The 18,882-nt window shown below is 42.1% G+C and overlaps 1 protein-coding gene across 1 annotated transcript in view; it reads right to left on the reverse strand.

Annotated features, from left to right (window-relative positions):
* Positions 1-18,882, reverse strand: part of ehbp1 (EH domain binding protein 1) — a 141,193-nt gene that overhangs the window by 97,442 nt on the left and 24,869 nt on the right. The window contains exons 6-8 of the mRNA XM_061087257.1: positions 5,929-6,110; positions 4,237-4,376; positions 905-1,045 (exon numbers count right to left, since the gene is read on the reverse strand). Coding sequence (XP_060943240.1) covers positions 905-1,045; positions 4,237-4,376; positions 5,929-6,110 — 463 coding nt within the window. The remainder of the gene's footprint in view (positions 1-904; positions 1,046-4,236; positions 4,377-5,928; positions 6,111-18,882) is intronic.

Below are 18,882 nucleotides of genomic sequence, written 5' to 3' on the forward strand. Positions count from 1 at the left end.
CAACTGAATGTATTTCCATATACATTAGTGGAAGAACAGGACGTGGGCCAAGAAAGATCTGTTCAATTCTAAAGCGTATCCGGACAAAGGGGCATAATCTTTTCTTTAACATTTTGTAACAGAACATTTATTTGTGGATTCTTTCCAAAAAAAATCTTAAAACTAATTTCTAGCGCCCCTTTATTATACACGGCTCCTTTTGTTTATATAGTTTGCTAGTTTGCTCCTTGTATATTATGTGAACACTGTCAGTTTTGTATATTGTTTATTTCTCTTTTATTATCCTGTCAAGCACTTATTTAGCTGAAGTCACTAGTTATACTTGTTACCTCGACAAAATAATTTGTATGCTTCTGTTTAATTTAACAATGCAAACGTGCATTTTGCCTGATCAGATCCACGGGAATTGAAAATATCAGATATCACACACACACACGACTACACAGAGCTGCTACTGAACAATAAGATTATCATATAATATCCAAAACAAACAAACAAACAGGTAAAACCTATATAAAGTTTCAAAAGGGGTTTAATAATATTAGAATGTCTCACAAGAGATGTGGATGAAAACAAAAATCCTAAAACAAACAGCAGCAGCTTCATGAGGGGGGGGAGAGAAGCATATCACTCAGAAAACAAACAGTCCACATTAATACTGCTGGCCACTCAAGTGGTCAGACAGAAATATTGGTTTAGCTATGTGAAAGCAGTGGAGCCCACCTGCTGTAGTTACACATGATCACACACATTCACAGGATGTGTGCGTCCAAACATCCATTAACATCTAACTCCCCTGGTTCCTAGAACAAACACAAACTTGTGTTGTGTAACAGTAGGTGAACAATAAAATCAAAGTCTGGAGCCGGTCACGATACAATCTGACTGAATGTGTTGAACGTACCCTCCTCTTCCTCGGGCTCTCCAAACGGGTTGAGGTGGTTCTGATGAAGGTCGTCCTCGGGGTCCTCGAAGGGATTGGAGCTCATGGCGGGAGGCGTGTCCTGATCCTCGTCCTCCAGGAAGTTCAGCTTGTTGATCAGCTCTGTTTTCACAGAATCCAAATAAAAGTCATACACTTGAACAATAAAAAAATAAAGAATTATGAGAACTACAGTTGACAACAACACCAATATCCCAGAGTGAAATGAATAAAAACAACGCAAACCCAAAATACACCACATTCTGCACGTTGGAGTGAACCAGGAGCGTAAACACTTGCGTGTAATTCCCTCTCGCTAACTTCCCTGTGCTCCTCTGCAACCGCGGCCGACTTCAACACATATAGTAGCACAGAGGCATTCTGGGAAGTTACTGTGGGAGACGGTGAAGGCAGCACATGGAGTTGCTATAGAGATCCTGGCTGGAGAGGCGAAGACCACTTCATCTTCATCCTCACTGTAGCTCAGTCTCATGCTGCCAGGGTCACAAGGCTTTATTCAAAGATATGGAGACGTGAACCAGTGGGAAAGCAGCAGCCAGCCAGGGTCCACGGGTCTGAGAGGGGGTCTCTGTGCCTTTACTGTTAAACTCTGTGTTTACTCTTTACTCAATTACACAATCCCAGTCCAATTCAGCATTGAATTATATAAAACTCTCATTGTGAGAATCCCACAGATTTGAAACTCACTGTTCCAACTCCAATTTGAAAATATTAAATTAACCTGTCTTTGTGAGAAGATTTGTTTTTGTTGTGTCAGATTAGTTCCTGGTTTGGTTCACTACCAATTGCAGCAAAAGAATGTTCACACCATCAAAAACACAAAGAATAGGAACCAAAAGGAAATGTCCACAACACCTTGAACAAAACATCACGACATGAACCAAAAATAAAACTGCAACACAACACGTGACCACACGACAACATCACAATATCAATGTCTGGGAGGCTCGGAGATGAGGGGAGGGGGGGCGGGGGGTTAACTTAGGTCAAGGAGAAACGAAAAGAATTGGAGAAGGAACGATTAAGAAAAAATAAAAGAATAGATGGAAAACAATGAACTGTCGGGTGGAGACGACACAAAAGGTCACGAGACGGAGGAAGAGTCAGAAGAACGGAAAGGGGGTGGGGGGGGGAAGAAAGATGAAGAAAGACCTTGGGAGGAAGCGGCGGGCTTAGCGGCTGCTTTGCGAGCTCGCTTAAGGAAACCAGCATCATCATCATCATCATCATCATCATCTAAGCAGCTGAGGGCATTCAACTGGTTTACTATCTCTGTAAACGACAGGGCCGCACAGGAAGGGAGGAAGGAAGAAGAGCAGTGAGACACAATAACACACCTCATCCAGAACACACACACACACACACACACACACACACACACACAGCTTATATAGAGTTGAAAACAGTTTGTATACTTCGATAATGCTTGTACTGGGTTGTCACTTATTATTTTGAACAGCAATAAACCGTTTGATACACAATCTAGAAATGCATCAGAGCGTCAGAAGTAGTTTGGCTCGAGATCCAGCAGAGGGCGCTCACTCTCAGCTTGGCCTCTTGACCTTATGAGTGAAGTTAGTCAGTCTGGGAAATGTTGTGTAGCTAAACGGAGGACGCTAGCTAGCTAAGCTGAGCGGACGTTCACGACACAGTTGTGTGGTGAAGTGTTGTGTGTTTTACACATGAGAGCAAAGTAACGAACAGAGACAAGGCTGATTCAATTTAATGTCTAGATAAATTCATTTGATTTTGGAACATACGTGTAATGATGGTATGATTAATGGTTGGTTTACAACTATATACACATATTTATACATGTGTACATGTTATAATTACTATTATTATATCACCATTATTATTATATATACTGTTGCTGCCATTACCATATACTGCTTTTATATTGGTATAATTACTATCATATATAAATGTATATTAGGTTATATTATATACTATATATACTGTGCTATTTTTATATACTGTCTAACAATAACATTACCATCATATCATCAGTACTATTACCATCATCTTGCCACTGCACCTTATCTGCCTATTTTATTGTATTTTATCTTGTGCTTCTGTTTTTTTATTCTTTCTACCTCAATATTTTTAATTTTATTCTATTGTATTGTATTTTATTGTATTTAAATATACCGGCTGCTATGACAACTTAATTTCCCTTCGGGGATGAATAAAGTACTCTATCTATCTATCTATATATCTATCTATCTATCTTTACACACAAACACTGATATTTGTACCATATATATGTGCTGGACTTGTTTGATACCACGCACAAAAACAAGAAATACTTATTTTACACAGCTTAATTCTCTGACTGGTTACCTTGTAAGTTTTACTACAGAAAACCTAACAACCACTCACATGATATCACACAGACCCTGCACACACAACATAATGGAGATGTACAACACATCCTTCTTAGCTGTAAGACATTCTCTTTTTTATTATTTACATATTTCATGTAGAAGATAAAAGGAGGATATATGTTCAGCAGGGTGTGTGTGTGTGTTATTGCTGGCGTGGATCGCTGGCTCGTTGGCGAAGGTACGTCCAAGGGCGGAATATGAGAGGAGGTAGTTTTGGCAGCTTGGCCGGTCTTTTGATTCACAGACACACACTAGTGCATCGCTGTAGGCACTCGATGCATATACATACAAATGAGACAAAGAGCAGAGACGTGAAGAGAGCGGAGGGAACGCATGAAGCTTAACGTGAAGATATTGCGCTTTTGAAAAGTTGGATTAAGCAAAGCAGGAAGCGGTGGCGCCCATACATTAAACTGTGGAATGAATCCTTCAACATGTATGTATGTATGCAAGGTGGCAACACAGGCAGAAGGATGAAGAGAGGAACAAGAGGTGATGAAGAAGGACAACCTTGGATTCTCACACATGTTCATACTCATGGAAGCATAAACATATCAAGAGAGAAGCAGAGTTGATGGGTCATGGTTATTCTGGTCTGGAGAGAGAGAGAGAGACGTCCTATCCAAAGTGAAGTGGTGAGTTTGGGAGAATTCAATAGGATTCTATCAGCATTGTAGCTGTTAAATTAGATTTTTACAGCTCGCTCAGCATCTATCAGCTGGTAAAAGCTGCATTAAACTGAGCCGACACACAAAGAAAATGTTTACACACAGAAATATACACATTAAAAAGCAGTGACGTGGGAGAATTCCATCCACTGCAGCAGGTTTTATCTCTGATCGTCCGAAACAACACGTCCGTGGTTTCATTAAAGAAACAGAAAGAGTTTTGTGTCCGTTTCTCTACCTGTGATCTTCGCTGCCTTCTCCTCCTGGTTGACCCTGTTCTCCTCGTCCTCCTCGTTCTCCTCCTCAAAGTCGTCCAAGTTGCCGATGTCGGCCTGTTTCATGCTCATCAGGCTCGCCAGGCTCTGCATGTCCTCGTCACTGCAGCACAAACACACAATTCAACACAATAGCACAGATAGTTAGAACAGGTAATGGTTCAAAAAGCAAACAAACCCCAGGTCTACATATGTTTATGATGATGATACGAACATAATAGTAGATCACGACCAATTTAGTCTTTCATTGACATGTACGTTTATTTTACAGAATAAACAAATATATGAAATTATGTTTCATTTCCTATTATTACACATCAGTCAATATATAGGTATTAGAAATGTTTCTGTGATGCAAAGGTATAAAGGGAATAATGAATGAATTCAAATGCATAATTTCTTCCCTTCAGACGTGGATGTCTACACCTCACATATGTTTATGATGATGATACGAACCTGATAGAAGATCACGACCAATTTAGTCTTTCATAGACATGTGCGTTTATTTTACAGAATAAACAATATTTCCTATTATTACACATCAGCCAATATATAGGCATTAGAAACATTTTCCTCCAGATATCAGCATCAGTGCACAAACATCTATCTCTTCAAAAAAGATTTGACAGCTACCAGGGTGATGCAAAAGTATAAAGGGAATAATGAATGAATTCAAATGCATCATTTCATATCTCCCTTCTACACATTATTGTCATAAACACACTTTAACCTCACTCACTCATATCTCTAACTGGTCTCTCATCCTCTCTCACCTTTACCCGTCCTCCCTTTGTCTCTGTCGTCCCCCACCCCCCCCATCACACATGCATTAATTTCTACATTATTTCTAGTATTTTATGTTGCCTTGTGTACGCTCCCCCCCCCCCACTCCCAGTCCCTCGACACCAGCGCTCCGTCATAATCACTGTATCCTCCTTTCTGCTCTTTGTGTCTGCTGGTTCCCAGACCCACGGGCTCATTTGAACTGGTGTGATGGAGTTTGTTTGTGTGTGGCCGACATCATTCCCCGAAGGGTTAACAGGGGTTACGCGCCATCGACCCGCCATCCGCACGCCAACAAAGGCCTCGCCGCTCTCTCTCTCTCTCCCAGTGTGTGTGTGTGTGTGTGTGTGTGTGTGTGTGTGTGTGTGTGTGTGTGTCTTTAAAGGAAAGTTGCTGCTTTCAAATTAGAATGAATAACAAACGTCCTGATTGAGAGTGTGTGTCTGTGGAATCAAAGACGACCGTGTGAGAAAGAATACAAAGCTTTACTGGGTGAGTGTGTGTGTGTGTGTGTGTTTGTAAATTACAATTACAAATGTGTGCATTTACATTATGCCTGTTTATATATTCTTGAATATTTTCATCATTGTAAAGTCATAAAATACACTTTCAGGCAAAGCAGGTTTAACTTGGAGCTGAGGACATCGAGTCTGAGTTTGAAGAGACGTGCAATCAAATCTTCAATAACATCATAATTCAAACATCTCTGGTTCGGGTCACACAACTAAGACGTAGAGATTGTAGTTCTGAGGCGGATGTGTTCCACTAAAAGTCGAGTATTATTTTTAATAGAAGAATCAGAAGCAGGATTCGTGAGGGACCTGAATCGTGTCGATACCTCGACTCCACTGAGAACCGACCGAGACACTTACGTGGCCTTTCCCTCACGGAGGAAGATGCAGGAGAGGGAGAACTGCAGCGTGGCCGACACCACCTTCTTGGACAGCGGCTTGAACTTGAGTTTGACGTCGGTCTGTGTGGGCATGGGACTGGCGTACTGCTTCATGTTGATGCTGCTGGTGGCCAAGGCCTTCCTCCGGCCTGAGGGAGACTCCTGGAGAGAGAGAGAGAGAGAGAGAGAGAGAGAGAGAGAGAGAGAGAGAGAGAGAGAGAGAGAGAGAGAGAGAGACAGGAAGCACATTCAGGTGAATCTGGGATCAGCTCACAGACATCACACTGACACATGCAGGTGTCCAACAGAAAACCCAAGAGAAAAGAAGGGTTTTGTTTAAAAATTAGGTTTAATATTTAATATGAGGTAATTCTCACGGACTTAATTGGTTTTTATTGAACTTCTTTTCACTGTTTTACATCCTCCTTTGGGAAACAGGTACTTAAGGTTCAGGGCAGTGCAAATTAATTTTAACACCAGGTACAGAATCGTTCTTTTCATCCCTGCTAATGACTGTGTTTACAACGTGCAGATTAATATTAGTCAGTGTTGGTTGGTGGATTCTGAACAAGCTAAAACCCGGTGCCCTCCATCACTCAGCTGGTTGTAGAAATCCCTCCTGATATTTCCTGTCCACGCTGAAGACATTACTCCTGCACTTTTCAGATATGCGCTCTGGGTCGAGAGGGGAGAAGTCAAACTGGAATTCGGGAACATGCCACAGACCAGATGATAAGAAGTCATGGAGTCAGTGGAATGGCAAATGCAAAAAAGGTCAGTGTGAGGAAAATATGAACTGCAGGGAAACTGTTGGATATGGAAAAACCTAAAAACAGAAGTGGGGGTGTTCCAGTCCTTCTCCTGAAGCAACTTACACACTATGTTCCTCTCTTATGTTTTATTTCTACGACCATATTGTCCTTGTTTGTGATAATTTTCCTGAGAGGACACACTGCATGGATATGGACGCAGCTATCGGTCCATGTTGCGTCCACTAACATGGAGGAGGCAGAGAAACACATGCTCTGTCTTTACATTTGCCCGATTCCTCTTGGTCTCTGCTTTTGTCTCTATTTCACTGCATGAGTAACTGTAGATACACCTCCACACACACACACACACACACACACAGACACACACACTTCTGTTATTATACCACAGGAAAATACCTTCTTGTCTCCGCTCTGCATCGAGCCCCGAGGATCTTCCCTCTCATGTGCACTGTGCCGAACAAAGCAGAGCAGCCAGCTCTCTTTCACACAACACCGGTTCGAGAGCATATATATACATACACAGTGTACACACACACACACTCTGTGGCAGATAAAGCGATACAAGCTCTTTACGTTGCCCGTTTCCTGACGTCTTCACACACACACGGGCACACAAACCTCAGAGGCTTTGGCTCAGTGGGGAAAACTCAATCTCAACCTTATCGCTGAGGACTGCAGGGTATTCTTTGTCACACACACACACATACATACATATACACACACACACAAACCACAGAAAGAGAGAGAGTTAGTATCAGTACAAAGAGGTAAAGCTATTGGTAATATTGTGAGAAACTATGTAAGCTCCGAATAGGAAATGGAACTGACACTGGGTGTAAGTGACTTAGTGAAATTACCACTTATTGTAATTATTAAACACTAAATGATGTTGAGTCTCATTGACTCACTCCTTACAGTGTCTATCGGGCTCTCTAGACATGCATCTCTGTAATATCTGCTGCTTTCTCATTGGCTGTGTTCAAGAAAGTAGTAAAACATTTTTAAAAAAGCACTAAAGAGGTTAACAGTCAAATTTCCCTTAACATAAGATTTTAAAAACAAAGTGCATCCCTCCACCAACGCCTTTATTTCAACAGGTGAAGCTAAAGTTAAAGATTGTGAAGTGTGAACCAGGCTTCAGGCCTCTTCCTTCATGAGTTTCTCTCCTGATGCATTTGGACAAAACCTAAAAACAAAAATCATCTTTCTCCAACTTGTAACCGTCTGTTTCTGTCCCGTCTTTCCATCCCTCTGCTGGACATCTTATCTAAACCCACTATCCTCCCATCTCTCTCTGTCTTTACCTCCTCGTCCCCATGTTGCTCTTTCCTCAGACCAATAATTAAATTAATAAAATGCACAGAAGAATCCGACCACTTGACATTTCGTGCCGACGTCTGAACATAATGATGTATCATCTCCGCTGCCACCAACCTCTTCTTCTCAGCCCGTCGCAAGAAGAAGAATAAAAACTCTCCCTCTCCCGCTCTTATCTCTCTGCAGATTACACTCCAGCTATTATACTAAGCTAATAGCGCATGTAGATACTTTATGAATGAATTTGCCAAATGCACCAAACACTTAAGAAGAAGGGATTTAGCAAAAAGGAGGATGGGGAGAAAAGGGGGGGGGTGTCTTGAAAAAATAGGAAATACTTAAAGATATGCAAATACCCTGGCAAAAGAATGGAATAACCATTTCAACAGATTTGAGTAGGGCCAGCAAACAATGGAAATCTGCTCTATTTCCCCGGATGCTACTTGTCAATCAACCTGTGTGTGTGTGTGTGCATATGCATGTATGTGTGTGTGTGTGTGTGTGTGTGTGTGTGTGTGTGTGTCTTTTAGAGAACGTGGGGCGGGGGGGTGTAGTCAGGATTAGGGTGACTGGGAGGTTGTGACAATGTGTAAAATGAAAAGGAAGCACAATACAGAAGTTTAATTTATTACAGAAAGAAATGTGCTCTGAGCCCAGAGAACGACTAAATACCTGCGTGCGTGTGTGTGTGTCTGTGTGTGTGTAGAGAGAGAGAGAGAGAGAAAGAGAGAGAGAGAGAGAGAGAGGGCAAAGGAGATATACTGCCTCCTCGCTGCATCTCTGTATAACTACAACAGTGAACTCACAACTCACTCACACAAACACACACACAGGCCACGATTTACCAGATCCATGTTGAGACTTATGCTCAGATTATATTTGTCATGAATCAGGATGAAGTTGGTCTTTTATTTTGTGTGAGACTACATTGTGTGTGTTTGTGTGTGTGTTTGTGTTGTTAGAGTACCCATCCTGCCCCTCTCCCCTGGTGCCAGCTGGCCCTGGATCAATTCACAGATGCTCCCCTGGTGGGGGGGCAGGGGTCAGGGCAAGAGGGGTGCCCGGGGGTCCTGCTGAATCCCTCTGCCCCAAAATGCCAATGGGACGGGCAGGAGGAAGGAGTGGGGGGGGGGGGGGGGGGGATCCCTTTGTCACCCAGAGATGGATTAATTAGACTGAGTGCTAAAAAGAACCTGGCTTCTTTGTGTGGACCTGGGCTGACACACACACACACACACACACACACACACACACTGAAACACACACACACACACACAGTTGGGCAGTGATAGCACATGATGAACAAAAGGAATAAGAGCCCAACAGACACACACCAATCAGCTAATGGTGTTTTAACAGGTCTCCACGGTTAGTTTCTAATTTTAACAAACACACTCGATGTTCGTTATTGATCCATATAATAGAAAATGTAATTAATACACCAACATTATTTATTCCCATGTTAGCTCTGACTTCTCCTGTCGTTATTAGCATCAAGGTACGAGTGATTCTTCGGTGGTTGGCGAGAGCGGTGATGTTCGGTGTGTTGTTGAGGAAGATGGAGGATAAGAAACACGGCTTTAGCATCAGGACTGTGACGATAAGTGATGAGTCACTGGTTCCACAACAAGCAGATGAGTATCTGACTTAAGCCCGATGCTTCAAAACAAAACTGGAGGGAACCGGGACCAACTGAGGTCAGTTACACTCCGACGTGTGAAGACTACACATCTCAGGAGTCACACTCACTGACTGACTCTGTCTGTGTGGCTCACGTTTCCTTCCACCTGGTTGTGGAAGTGTAGAGTCAAAGTTGGTGCGATTTTAATACTTGAAATGTTCAATATGAATAAACTTTGAATAAACAGACGACCAGTGCTGTGTAGCAGCAGCAGCTGGGATCCAACAATGTATGTGACAGTCACAGCACCCACATCTGATTCTCCAGTTGGGGATTCAGCGACTGGATCACACGTCACTGAACTCTGAATTAACGGGTGAAAAACTCTTTGTGCAGCGTCAGTATTGTACACAGGGTTCATACACATTTTGACCAATGGATTTCCATGACTTTTCAATAACTTTAAACCAAATTTCCATGACCGAACATTTTGTGAAATCTCGGTGTATAGGCAAAAAAGTGACAAAATGTAGTATTCAAACTAACAATGAGAATTCCAAGGCATACAGCACACCTTAAATGACACAAACCCAAGTATGCCTGCTTATATTTTTAGCGTATTTCTTTAAAAGCATATGAATTATTTAAAACATTTAAAGCGTAAATGAACAACATGAAAATATGAATATAACAAATTTCCATGACTTTTCCCAAACTTTTGGGAGATTATTTTTTCCCATGACTTTTCCAGGCCTGGAAAAACACATTTTAAAATTCCATGACTTTTCCAGGTTTTCCATGACCGTACGAACCCTGTCTACATTACATGTATTTGAGAGGAAGGCTGCAACCAGCTCCACCACAGGGCGAACACACAACCCTGCTGCACCAGATCTGTTTGAATCCTGCTCCATCGTGGATGTTTGTGTTGATCAGGCTGCCGACAGAAGAGAAACAATGAATGTTCCTCAGAGTTTCTGGCTCATTCCACATCCTCCTGTTTGGAAATGTGTTAAATGAAAACGGTGAAACAAAAACCTGCCTCCTCAAAGCGGATAACAAGGAACACAGAGGCTGCAAATATATTTCCAGTGCACACAAGAATGTACAACACAGGTCTTTGTAATTTGCATTCCCACAGTTCAGGATATAAAATAAAAGCCAAACTCAATTTACTCTATAGAATAAGCCTGAGGTTGCACCGATTAGCCCAAAATCAGCTGGCTGTGGGTGAATTCAGCAGTCAGCAGATTGCAGGTTGGTGTGTGGGGGGGTGGGGGGTGTGGGGGGTTGTTGGGGGGGCACAGTGATATTCCTCTCGCCTCAAGGTCACAGTTATTGGAAATGGAGACATCCAATGTGCTCACATCTCTCTTTGAAACCACACACAATGGAGTGATTCCTCTGTGTCAATTTGGACTCCCCTGATAACTGATAAGACCAGGCTTTCTACATACCACCTATGAATACTGGACTATAGGTGTTAGAGACGCACACACACACAGACCCACACCCACACACACACACACGCAGGGAGATTAAGGCCAATTTATTCATCTGCTATTATATGTGAGGATTTATTTTTCTCCCCGAGCTGTGTGTATGTGTCTGTATTTTAAAAGCAACAATGGACATAAAAAGGCATGAAATACTATCACTGCAGTTATGTGAATTACAATAACAATGGTCTTAATAATGGAATGAACTGTGCAAATGGTTTTCATGCGTACGACACACACACACAGACACACATACACAGACACGCAAATAGAAAGTTAAAAAGAGGACAGAATTGCTCCTCACTAGAACCACCTTGTGGATCACAAAGTTGCAGAATGAAGTGTGAGAACCAAAGCACTTGAATCCACTGGACTTTGAAACCATGGCTTCACAACACAAATCACAAATACACAAACTGCTGCAAACATACCTGGGATACTTCAGCCTCATCTGTGTTCAATCAACAATATTATAAACAGTCTATGTCCCTCACTTCATTGTGGATGGGGTTGGAATTTGACTGGTTTTTCTTTTGGTCACATATTTGGATTAAAAGGATTTATCAATTATAATCAAATGTTCTATTTAAACCTTAATATCGTCAACATTCAGGGGAATGCAATTGTAAATCTGCAACGTGTGTGTGTCTGTGTGTGTGTGTGTGTGTGTGTGCAGAAGAGAGAGGAGGGTTTAGGGCTACAGAGCAACAGAAAGACAGAGAGGAATGTGTTTAATGCAGAGTTGCTTCTGATGGCAACAGATGAAAGGAGGAGAGTCACAAACCAACCAGCCCTTAAAAAGCCCTAATCCCAACTGAGAGAGCAGAGGCGCTTCGTTTGAGAGGAACCTATTGCAAGCCTGCAAAACACAGCGACACACACACACACACACGAGCACACACACACACACACACGTCAACTGGATAATTGCAAAAAATTCAAAGGTTCAACAGCATTAGCAAAACTTCTGGCTTTATAAAGTCTGTCGTCTCTGCACCAAACAGCCAAAGCAGCAGTCAGCAGACTGAAGAGCACCGAAATAAAAACCATGTGACCTTCCCGCTGACGTTAACTGTGACTCAAGTGTTAATGTTTCCACCGTGTGCTCTGTTTAATATGAATATTTCAGACAGAGATTAACCGTACAACACACTGGGTTTCTACATTAAACACAATATGCAATGAGCAAACAGGAAAAACACCAGGGAGATTTATGTGCACACAGATTGAGACGTTCTACAGAACAGATATGAAACTCTATATTTTACCTTTGCAGAGGAAATTATGTTTTTTCACTCCTGCCCATTTGCTTGTTTGTTTGTTTGTTTGTTTGTCAGCAGCATTACACAAAAACTAATAAATAGATCTCCATTAAACTTGGTGGAAGGATGGGACATTGTGAGATAGAGTGTTACTGATATTTTCACCAATTTTTCATGGCATAATTCATGAATCTTGATCAAAATAATTCAGGTGTGAGCAGTTTTATGCAGCTTGATTGACTTTAAGGGGACGTGGAAGGCCTGCGTTCTACTGAGCACCAAACTACATTCATTATCAAAACCTCTTCAGGATGAATAAGCTGGAAGAAAGAAATACTGTTAGTTTAGTTTTTTGGGTAAAATGTTTAATCAGTAAATTTCGAATATAGTGAAAGGAGCCTGAGGAAGCCCAAGGTGAAATATTACATCTGCAAATACTGAACATTAAGAATCTGGAAAGAGGAAAAGCTTTTATGTTTTTGTTTGATAAGTAACAATTAAATTATCACAATAGTTGTTCCCTGTGAAAGAATGAATCAGGTGATCATTTTAACACCATAACAATTCCATCTGCCATTTTCTTTAAGCTTTTTCTAATCAGCTCCATCAATCAAAATGATTAATAATTCATAACCAGTGAAAATGCTGAGATGGACACCAAACTAAGTATCTAATGTCCTCTCCGTCTCCCATCACGTCCCTCCCACCCTGCCTCCCTCTCTTTCGTCTTATCAGTGTGTCCAGGGTGCCCTCCTCTCTTCAACTCGCCGGATCTTTCTTTTGGGTGGCCCTCACTGCCCCCCCGCCCCCCCCATCCACACACACACACACACACACACAGACACACACACACACACACACTCAGACCCAGAGCATGCACTTCAGAGAGGGGGCTAATGGGAAAATAAATTACCAGCAGGCAAAAGCCCTGGCTCTGCACTTCTGCTGGAGAAAGAGAAAGGGACATGAGGGGGGGGGGGGGGGGGGAGTAGGGGGTAGGTGGTCAAGAGAGTGGAAAGAGAGAAGGGTAGGGAAGACAGAGAGGTGGACGGAGAAGAGACCGATAGAAAGAGAAGTCATGAGAAGGGGACAGGATGGAGAAAACGAGGGAGAGAGGGGGGTGATGGAAAGAGAAAGAGAGAATCACGGGGGGGGGAGGGGGAGGAGAAACATGGAGCGAGAGATAGGTCCACGGGATTATAGCTGGAGTTCATCCTGGTCTGTGAAGTGCCTGCTCATCACTTTCTCCTGCCGTTTCACCGTCTCCGGCCATCGTTAAGGCCTAAAACGCCATCACCACCCCCCCAACAACCCCCCCACAGAACCAATCCCCTGCTCCTCTATCTGGGATTGATTACTCTCTCTGAAGCAGGAAGCCGCTCAGATACCAGCACGACAGATTCAACCCGGGCGTCCGAATCTCGGGCCCACATATAAAGTTTGACAGGATTGACAGACATGAAAAGGGGCTGGATTAGTGTGTTTGTGTGTGTTTTTGTGTTTTTGTGTGTGTGTGTGTGTGTGTGTGTGTGTGTGTGTGTGTGTGTGTGTGTGTGTAACTGAGGAGATGACCACCCAGGCTCTTCTGAGCTTTCACCTCATTATAACGTACAAACTTACTCACCAGACAAAGCACAACTGATAAATTGCAGACATCCCATTCAAGTTTCCGGTCGATCTTTGAGTCTGGAAATCTCAACGACCATTCAATCGAATCAGCTTCGAGCTCGGCATGTGTATTGTTCAGGGAAATTGCGTTTATATATAATATATATATATATAATATATATATATATACGTACTGAGCCGAGTTTTACTGAACTCTGGATAAATCAATCAATCAATAATCAATCAAATTTTATTTGTATAGACCATATTCACAAATCACAGTTTGTCTCATAGAGCTTTAACATGGTGAGACATCCTTTGTCCTTAACCCTCAACAAGAGTCAGGACAAGCTACAAAAAAAAACCTTTTAACAGGTAAAAATACGTAGAAACCTCAGAGAGACACATGTGAGGATCAGTCTCCCAGGACAGACACAAGTGCAATAGATGTTAAGTGAAGGAAAACATCATCGGGATTAAACTTTTTAGCAGCATTGATGAGGGTAAACATTTTGAAGGATAACTTCAATACTACATGTCAAGTAGTCCTGCTGCATCATAGTCTCTGGTCAGAAGCAGGATCCTGATCCAGCATCAAGATGGGATCCACTAAACAGGAGAAGAGATTTATAGTCTGAGTAGAAAGGTGCAGAACCAGAAGTCTTTCTGCAGACCAGCTTCACGGCGTGATATGTGTGTTTTCATCCGATAGAAGACCAGACATGCCACCACATCCTGGACCATCTGTAAGTGTCCTGCTCTAACGTCTCTACCAGAGAGGACGTTGAGAAGCTCAAAGGTTTGGTTGATAAAATTCCCCGACCTTTATATCTCAGAGATATCACGTGACGATTTCCAGGTAAAGACAACACACGGGATTTATTGTGCGGAATCAGAATCTCCATTTCCACTCGATTCCTCACTTTGAGGATCTGTTTGTTTTTAGCCGTTTAAAGAAGGCTGCTGAGATCTGACGGAGGTATGATAGGGCCCTAATCCAGAGCAAAGCTGATTTGCTTGGGGGGGGTTAAGATGGCCTGTGACAAGAAACAATTGCCCCAAGTGAGAGTCTGTCTCTCTCCCACCCTGCTCCATGACAAAGGTGTACTCTCCATGCTAAGTGACAAATCTGGGGAGACAAAGAGCATTAGCAGGGTGATGCTCTGCTTCACTGCCTCCGATTGTGGCCAACTCAAAGAGAATCTAATATGGATTTTAAAAAAGGAGAGGGAGAGATTAGAATGAAAGAGAAACAATGAACACCTTCTACCAAGGGGGAATTAGTGGAGGGATTGGATAAGAAGCCGGTGTGCCTTGGTGTGTGTGCATGTATGTGTGTGCATGGGTGAGTGCTTGTTCTTTGAAATTCCTTTTTCTCCCCAATGCCAGAACAATAGGGTTTCCCAATTCTGCTGATGTGCATTCTGTTTATGTGCATTTATATGTGGGACACACAAACAATCATCTCTAAATATGAACCTCGAGCCAGGTAGTCAATGATCTTTGACTTAGGAACTGAAACAGGAAAATAACTTATAACAACTACACCCATGTTGTGTTTTTTGTTGACTTGTGTACTTATAATATCCATTCAAGGTAATGGGACTTTTCATTAAGGTCGTATTGTTGTCGTCTAATAAAACAAGGCTTAAAAAGACTTGAAGTGGAGGAGCAACAGGGTTGGAGATTATTAGGGCCCGAGCACTGACATCAAAGGTGACCCTATTGAAATTGTAAGGATTATTATTATTATTATTATTATTATTCAGGCAAATGAATTGGCTTTTTGAGGTCTTTAACATGCTCAACTTCTTACCAAAATTTTAGAAAGTGAGAAAGTGGTGAAAATTTACGTATTTTGAAGGAATTGTCAATGGGCGTCGCAAAATGGCTCAACGGTGCCCCCCCCGAGACCCCTGGAACGTGTTCACATTGACCGGTCTTCACAAAAATCAATATACAGGTGTATGATGACCAGACAAACAAAAAAGTATTAGGTGCAATTGGAGAAACACAACAGGAAGCCTGCTATTTTGCTTTTAGTGGCCATTTTGGCCATATTCCACATTTTTTCTTTGATGCACTTGTACCAGGGTTTTCATCGGATCAACTTCAAATTGAGATGAGTGTCATCACAACAAGATGGAGATAAAAACTGACTGACGAATTTTTTTTTAATCACACGGTGTGACCATGGCGTGGCGTCAAAGTATGATTACACGCCATTAAAACACGATGTTCTGTAACGCGAACATACATGGACCATGAATCCTTTGATTTCAGTCTTCCTAGATCAAAGGAAACTTTATGTCTTGCAAAGGTCACGTCTCTTTCTCTCTCAGAACTGGTTATTATTATTTTTATTATTCAGGCAAATGAATTGGCTTTTTGAGGGCTTTAACATGCTCAACTTCTTACCAAAATTTTAGAAAGTGAGAAAGTGGTGAAAATGTACGTATTCTGAAGGAATTGTCAATGGGCGTCGCAAAATGGCTCAACGGTGCCCCCCCCGAGACCCCTGGAACGTGTTCACATTGACCGATCTTCACAAAAATCAATATACAGGTGTATGATGACCAGACAAACAAAAAAGTATTTCGGTGCAATTGGAAAAACACAACAGGAAGCCTGCTATTTTGCATTTAGTGGCCATTTTGGCCATATTCCACATTTTTACTTTGATGTTCTTGTACTTATTATTATTATTATACTATAAAAGGAACCCTCTTTTACTGAATTTATAACCAGTGACATATCCGATGTTATCACCAGTCTCACAGTGAGAACGTGTCCTTCACTAGCATCTCCTCAACACCCATGGGTGCGTTGCGAGTACAGATTTATTTCCCAAACAGAGACAGAGACAGAGACATGCTGCTCGGGGATCAGTCCAACTGTCAGTGGCTGGCTTAGCACTGGCATCAGAGCACATCACAAGACCCTATTCATTGCCACTTAGCAGAACAGTCGCCTCAATTCACCAGAAACTCTGTGTGTGTCTGTGTGTGTGTGTGTGTGTGTGTGTGTGCGTGCGTGTGTGTGTGTTCCCACCCTAAAATGCTATTACACAAACACACACTTGCACGTACTCACAATGAGCACAGGATCTTGAGGAGATAGTGTCAAAGGAGTCACCCTACACACAAGTTTAACCCAAGTTCACCCCATGTGCCTCTATGCATGTACACACATCTCCTCTCACCACCACCACCCCCCCCCCACACGAGCATCTTCCAGGGACACGACCGGCCCACGCAGGCCCAGCGGGTCAAGCTTGTGGATAAACAGGGGGATTTGACGGGCCTGTGTTTTGCGGCCCACAGAGACGTGTCTGCATCGCGAGCAGCCATCTTAAGTCGCACACAGAGGAAAAATAAATAACCGAGAGACGGAGATAATAACTGATAATAACTGATAATAACCTGACCACCCGTCACTGCCAGGTAACACACGAGAACCAAAAACAAAAGTCAGACGAGGACAAGGACCGAGAGCAGGAAGTCAGATTACAGCGGATCGGGGGGGAAAGGGAAGGTGACAGGATGTGTAGCCGTGGAGTGAGAGAGGGCGACCTCGGAGATGACTGATAACAGAGGGTGTGGCCGACCATCACGTACAAGTCAGAGCCTCCGAGTGGATTCCAGTACTGCAGCGCTCAGATTAGAAAGTAAAAAACATAGTGGGAAAGAAACTCGTCAACATTATTCCTTAAAACAAATTCCACGTTCAGATGATCACTGGTTTGTCCTGTTTTGAAAACAGAACTGATCGGTTAGAACGAGCAGATGATAAAAACGTACATGGAAACAAACTTCATTAAAGATGGTCTGATAAGTTTAAGAGTAAACAAGTCGTATATAGTACATTATGTACTGTGTCACTTGAATTACATTATGTACTGTGTCATTGCGGTATTTCTGTGATGTGTCATCCTATGCACCAACTTTGTTTTATTTCATCTATGTGTGTATTTTTGTATTTTGTTATGTCATTTAATGTAATGTTTAATGTAGAGTGCTCTGTATGCTCTGCATGTTCTGTTCAGCTGACTTCTCCTGCAATGACTGTAACTGCTAGTTGACTTGGCCATAGTATTTTATTGACGAATTGTTTTATACCTTGTATTACTGTGTATATATATATATATGCATATTTATTTCATTCCCATTTATTCAATGTATTCACTTTTAATACATCCACTTTTTTATTGTACCCTCGGCACCATTGTAAATGAGGGTCTTATCCCTCAATGTGTCTTCCGAGGCTTAAATAAATATTCAATCAAAATGATTGGAAAAATAAAATATTACAAAAAAAAAAAGGATAAACAAGTTGTGTCGGATTAGACTGTGACTTCAGAGTTCTATAACCGATATCTTATAATGTAATATTGAAAAGCACAATTATGACAGTATCTCACAGTATGACACATTTGGTGTCTACTGTATATTTACCACAGGGAAGATGTTTAGCCAAAAATAATGGTATGATTGAGGACACTGATCCACAGTCATAACATCAACATCTTACACACACACACACACACACACACACACAGACACACACAGTTGGCTCGTTGGGTGAAGGCCACACAGGTGGAGAGACGGATGTTTCCCAGGTGACACTTGTGTTTTGATGTTTATTTTGGGGGTCAAACGTCACACTGTATGAGGCAAAACAAAAACCAGCTTGGGCTACTGTGTGTGTGTGCAGGTGTGTGTGTGTGCGCGACAGGATGCGAGTGTGTCTTTGTGTGAGATTATATAGTGTATATGTACACACACGCTGTGAGTCTGCATGTGTATATGACAGACAGACACTGTGTGAATGAGAGGATGTACATGTGTGGATATG

The sequence above is a fragment of the Limanda limanda genome, chromosome 15 (assembly GCF_963576545.1).
Source record: "Limanda limanda chromosome 15, fLimLim1.1, whole genome shotgun sequence".
In the NCBI taxonomy this organism is placed as follows: Eukaryota; Metazoa; Chordata; class Actinopteri; order Pleuronectiformes; family Pleuronectidae; genus Limanda; species Limanda limanda.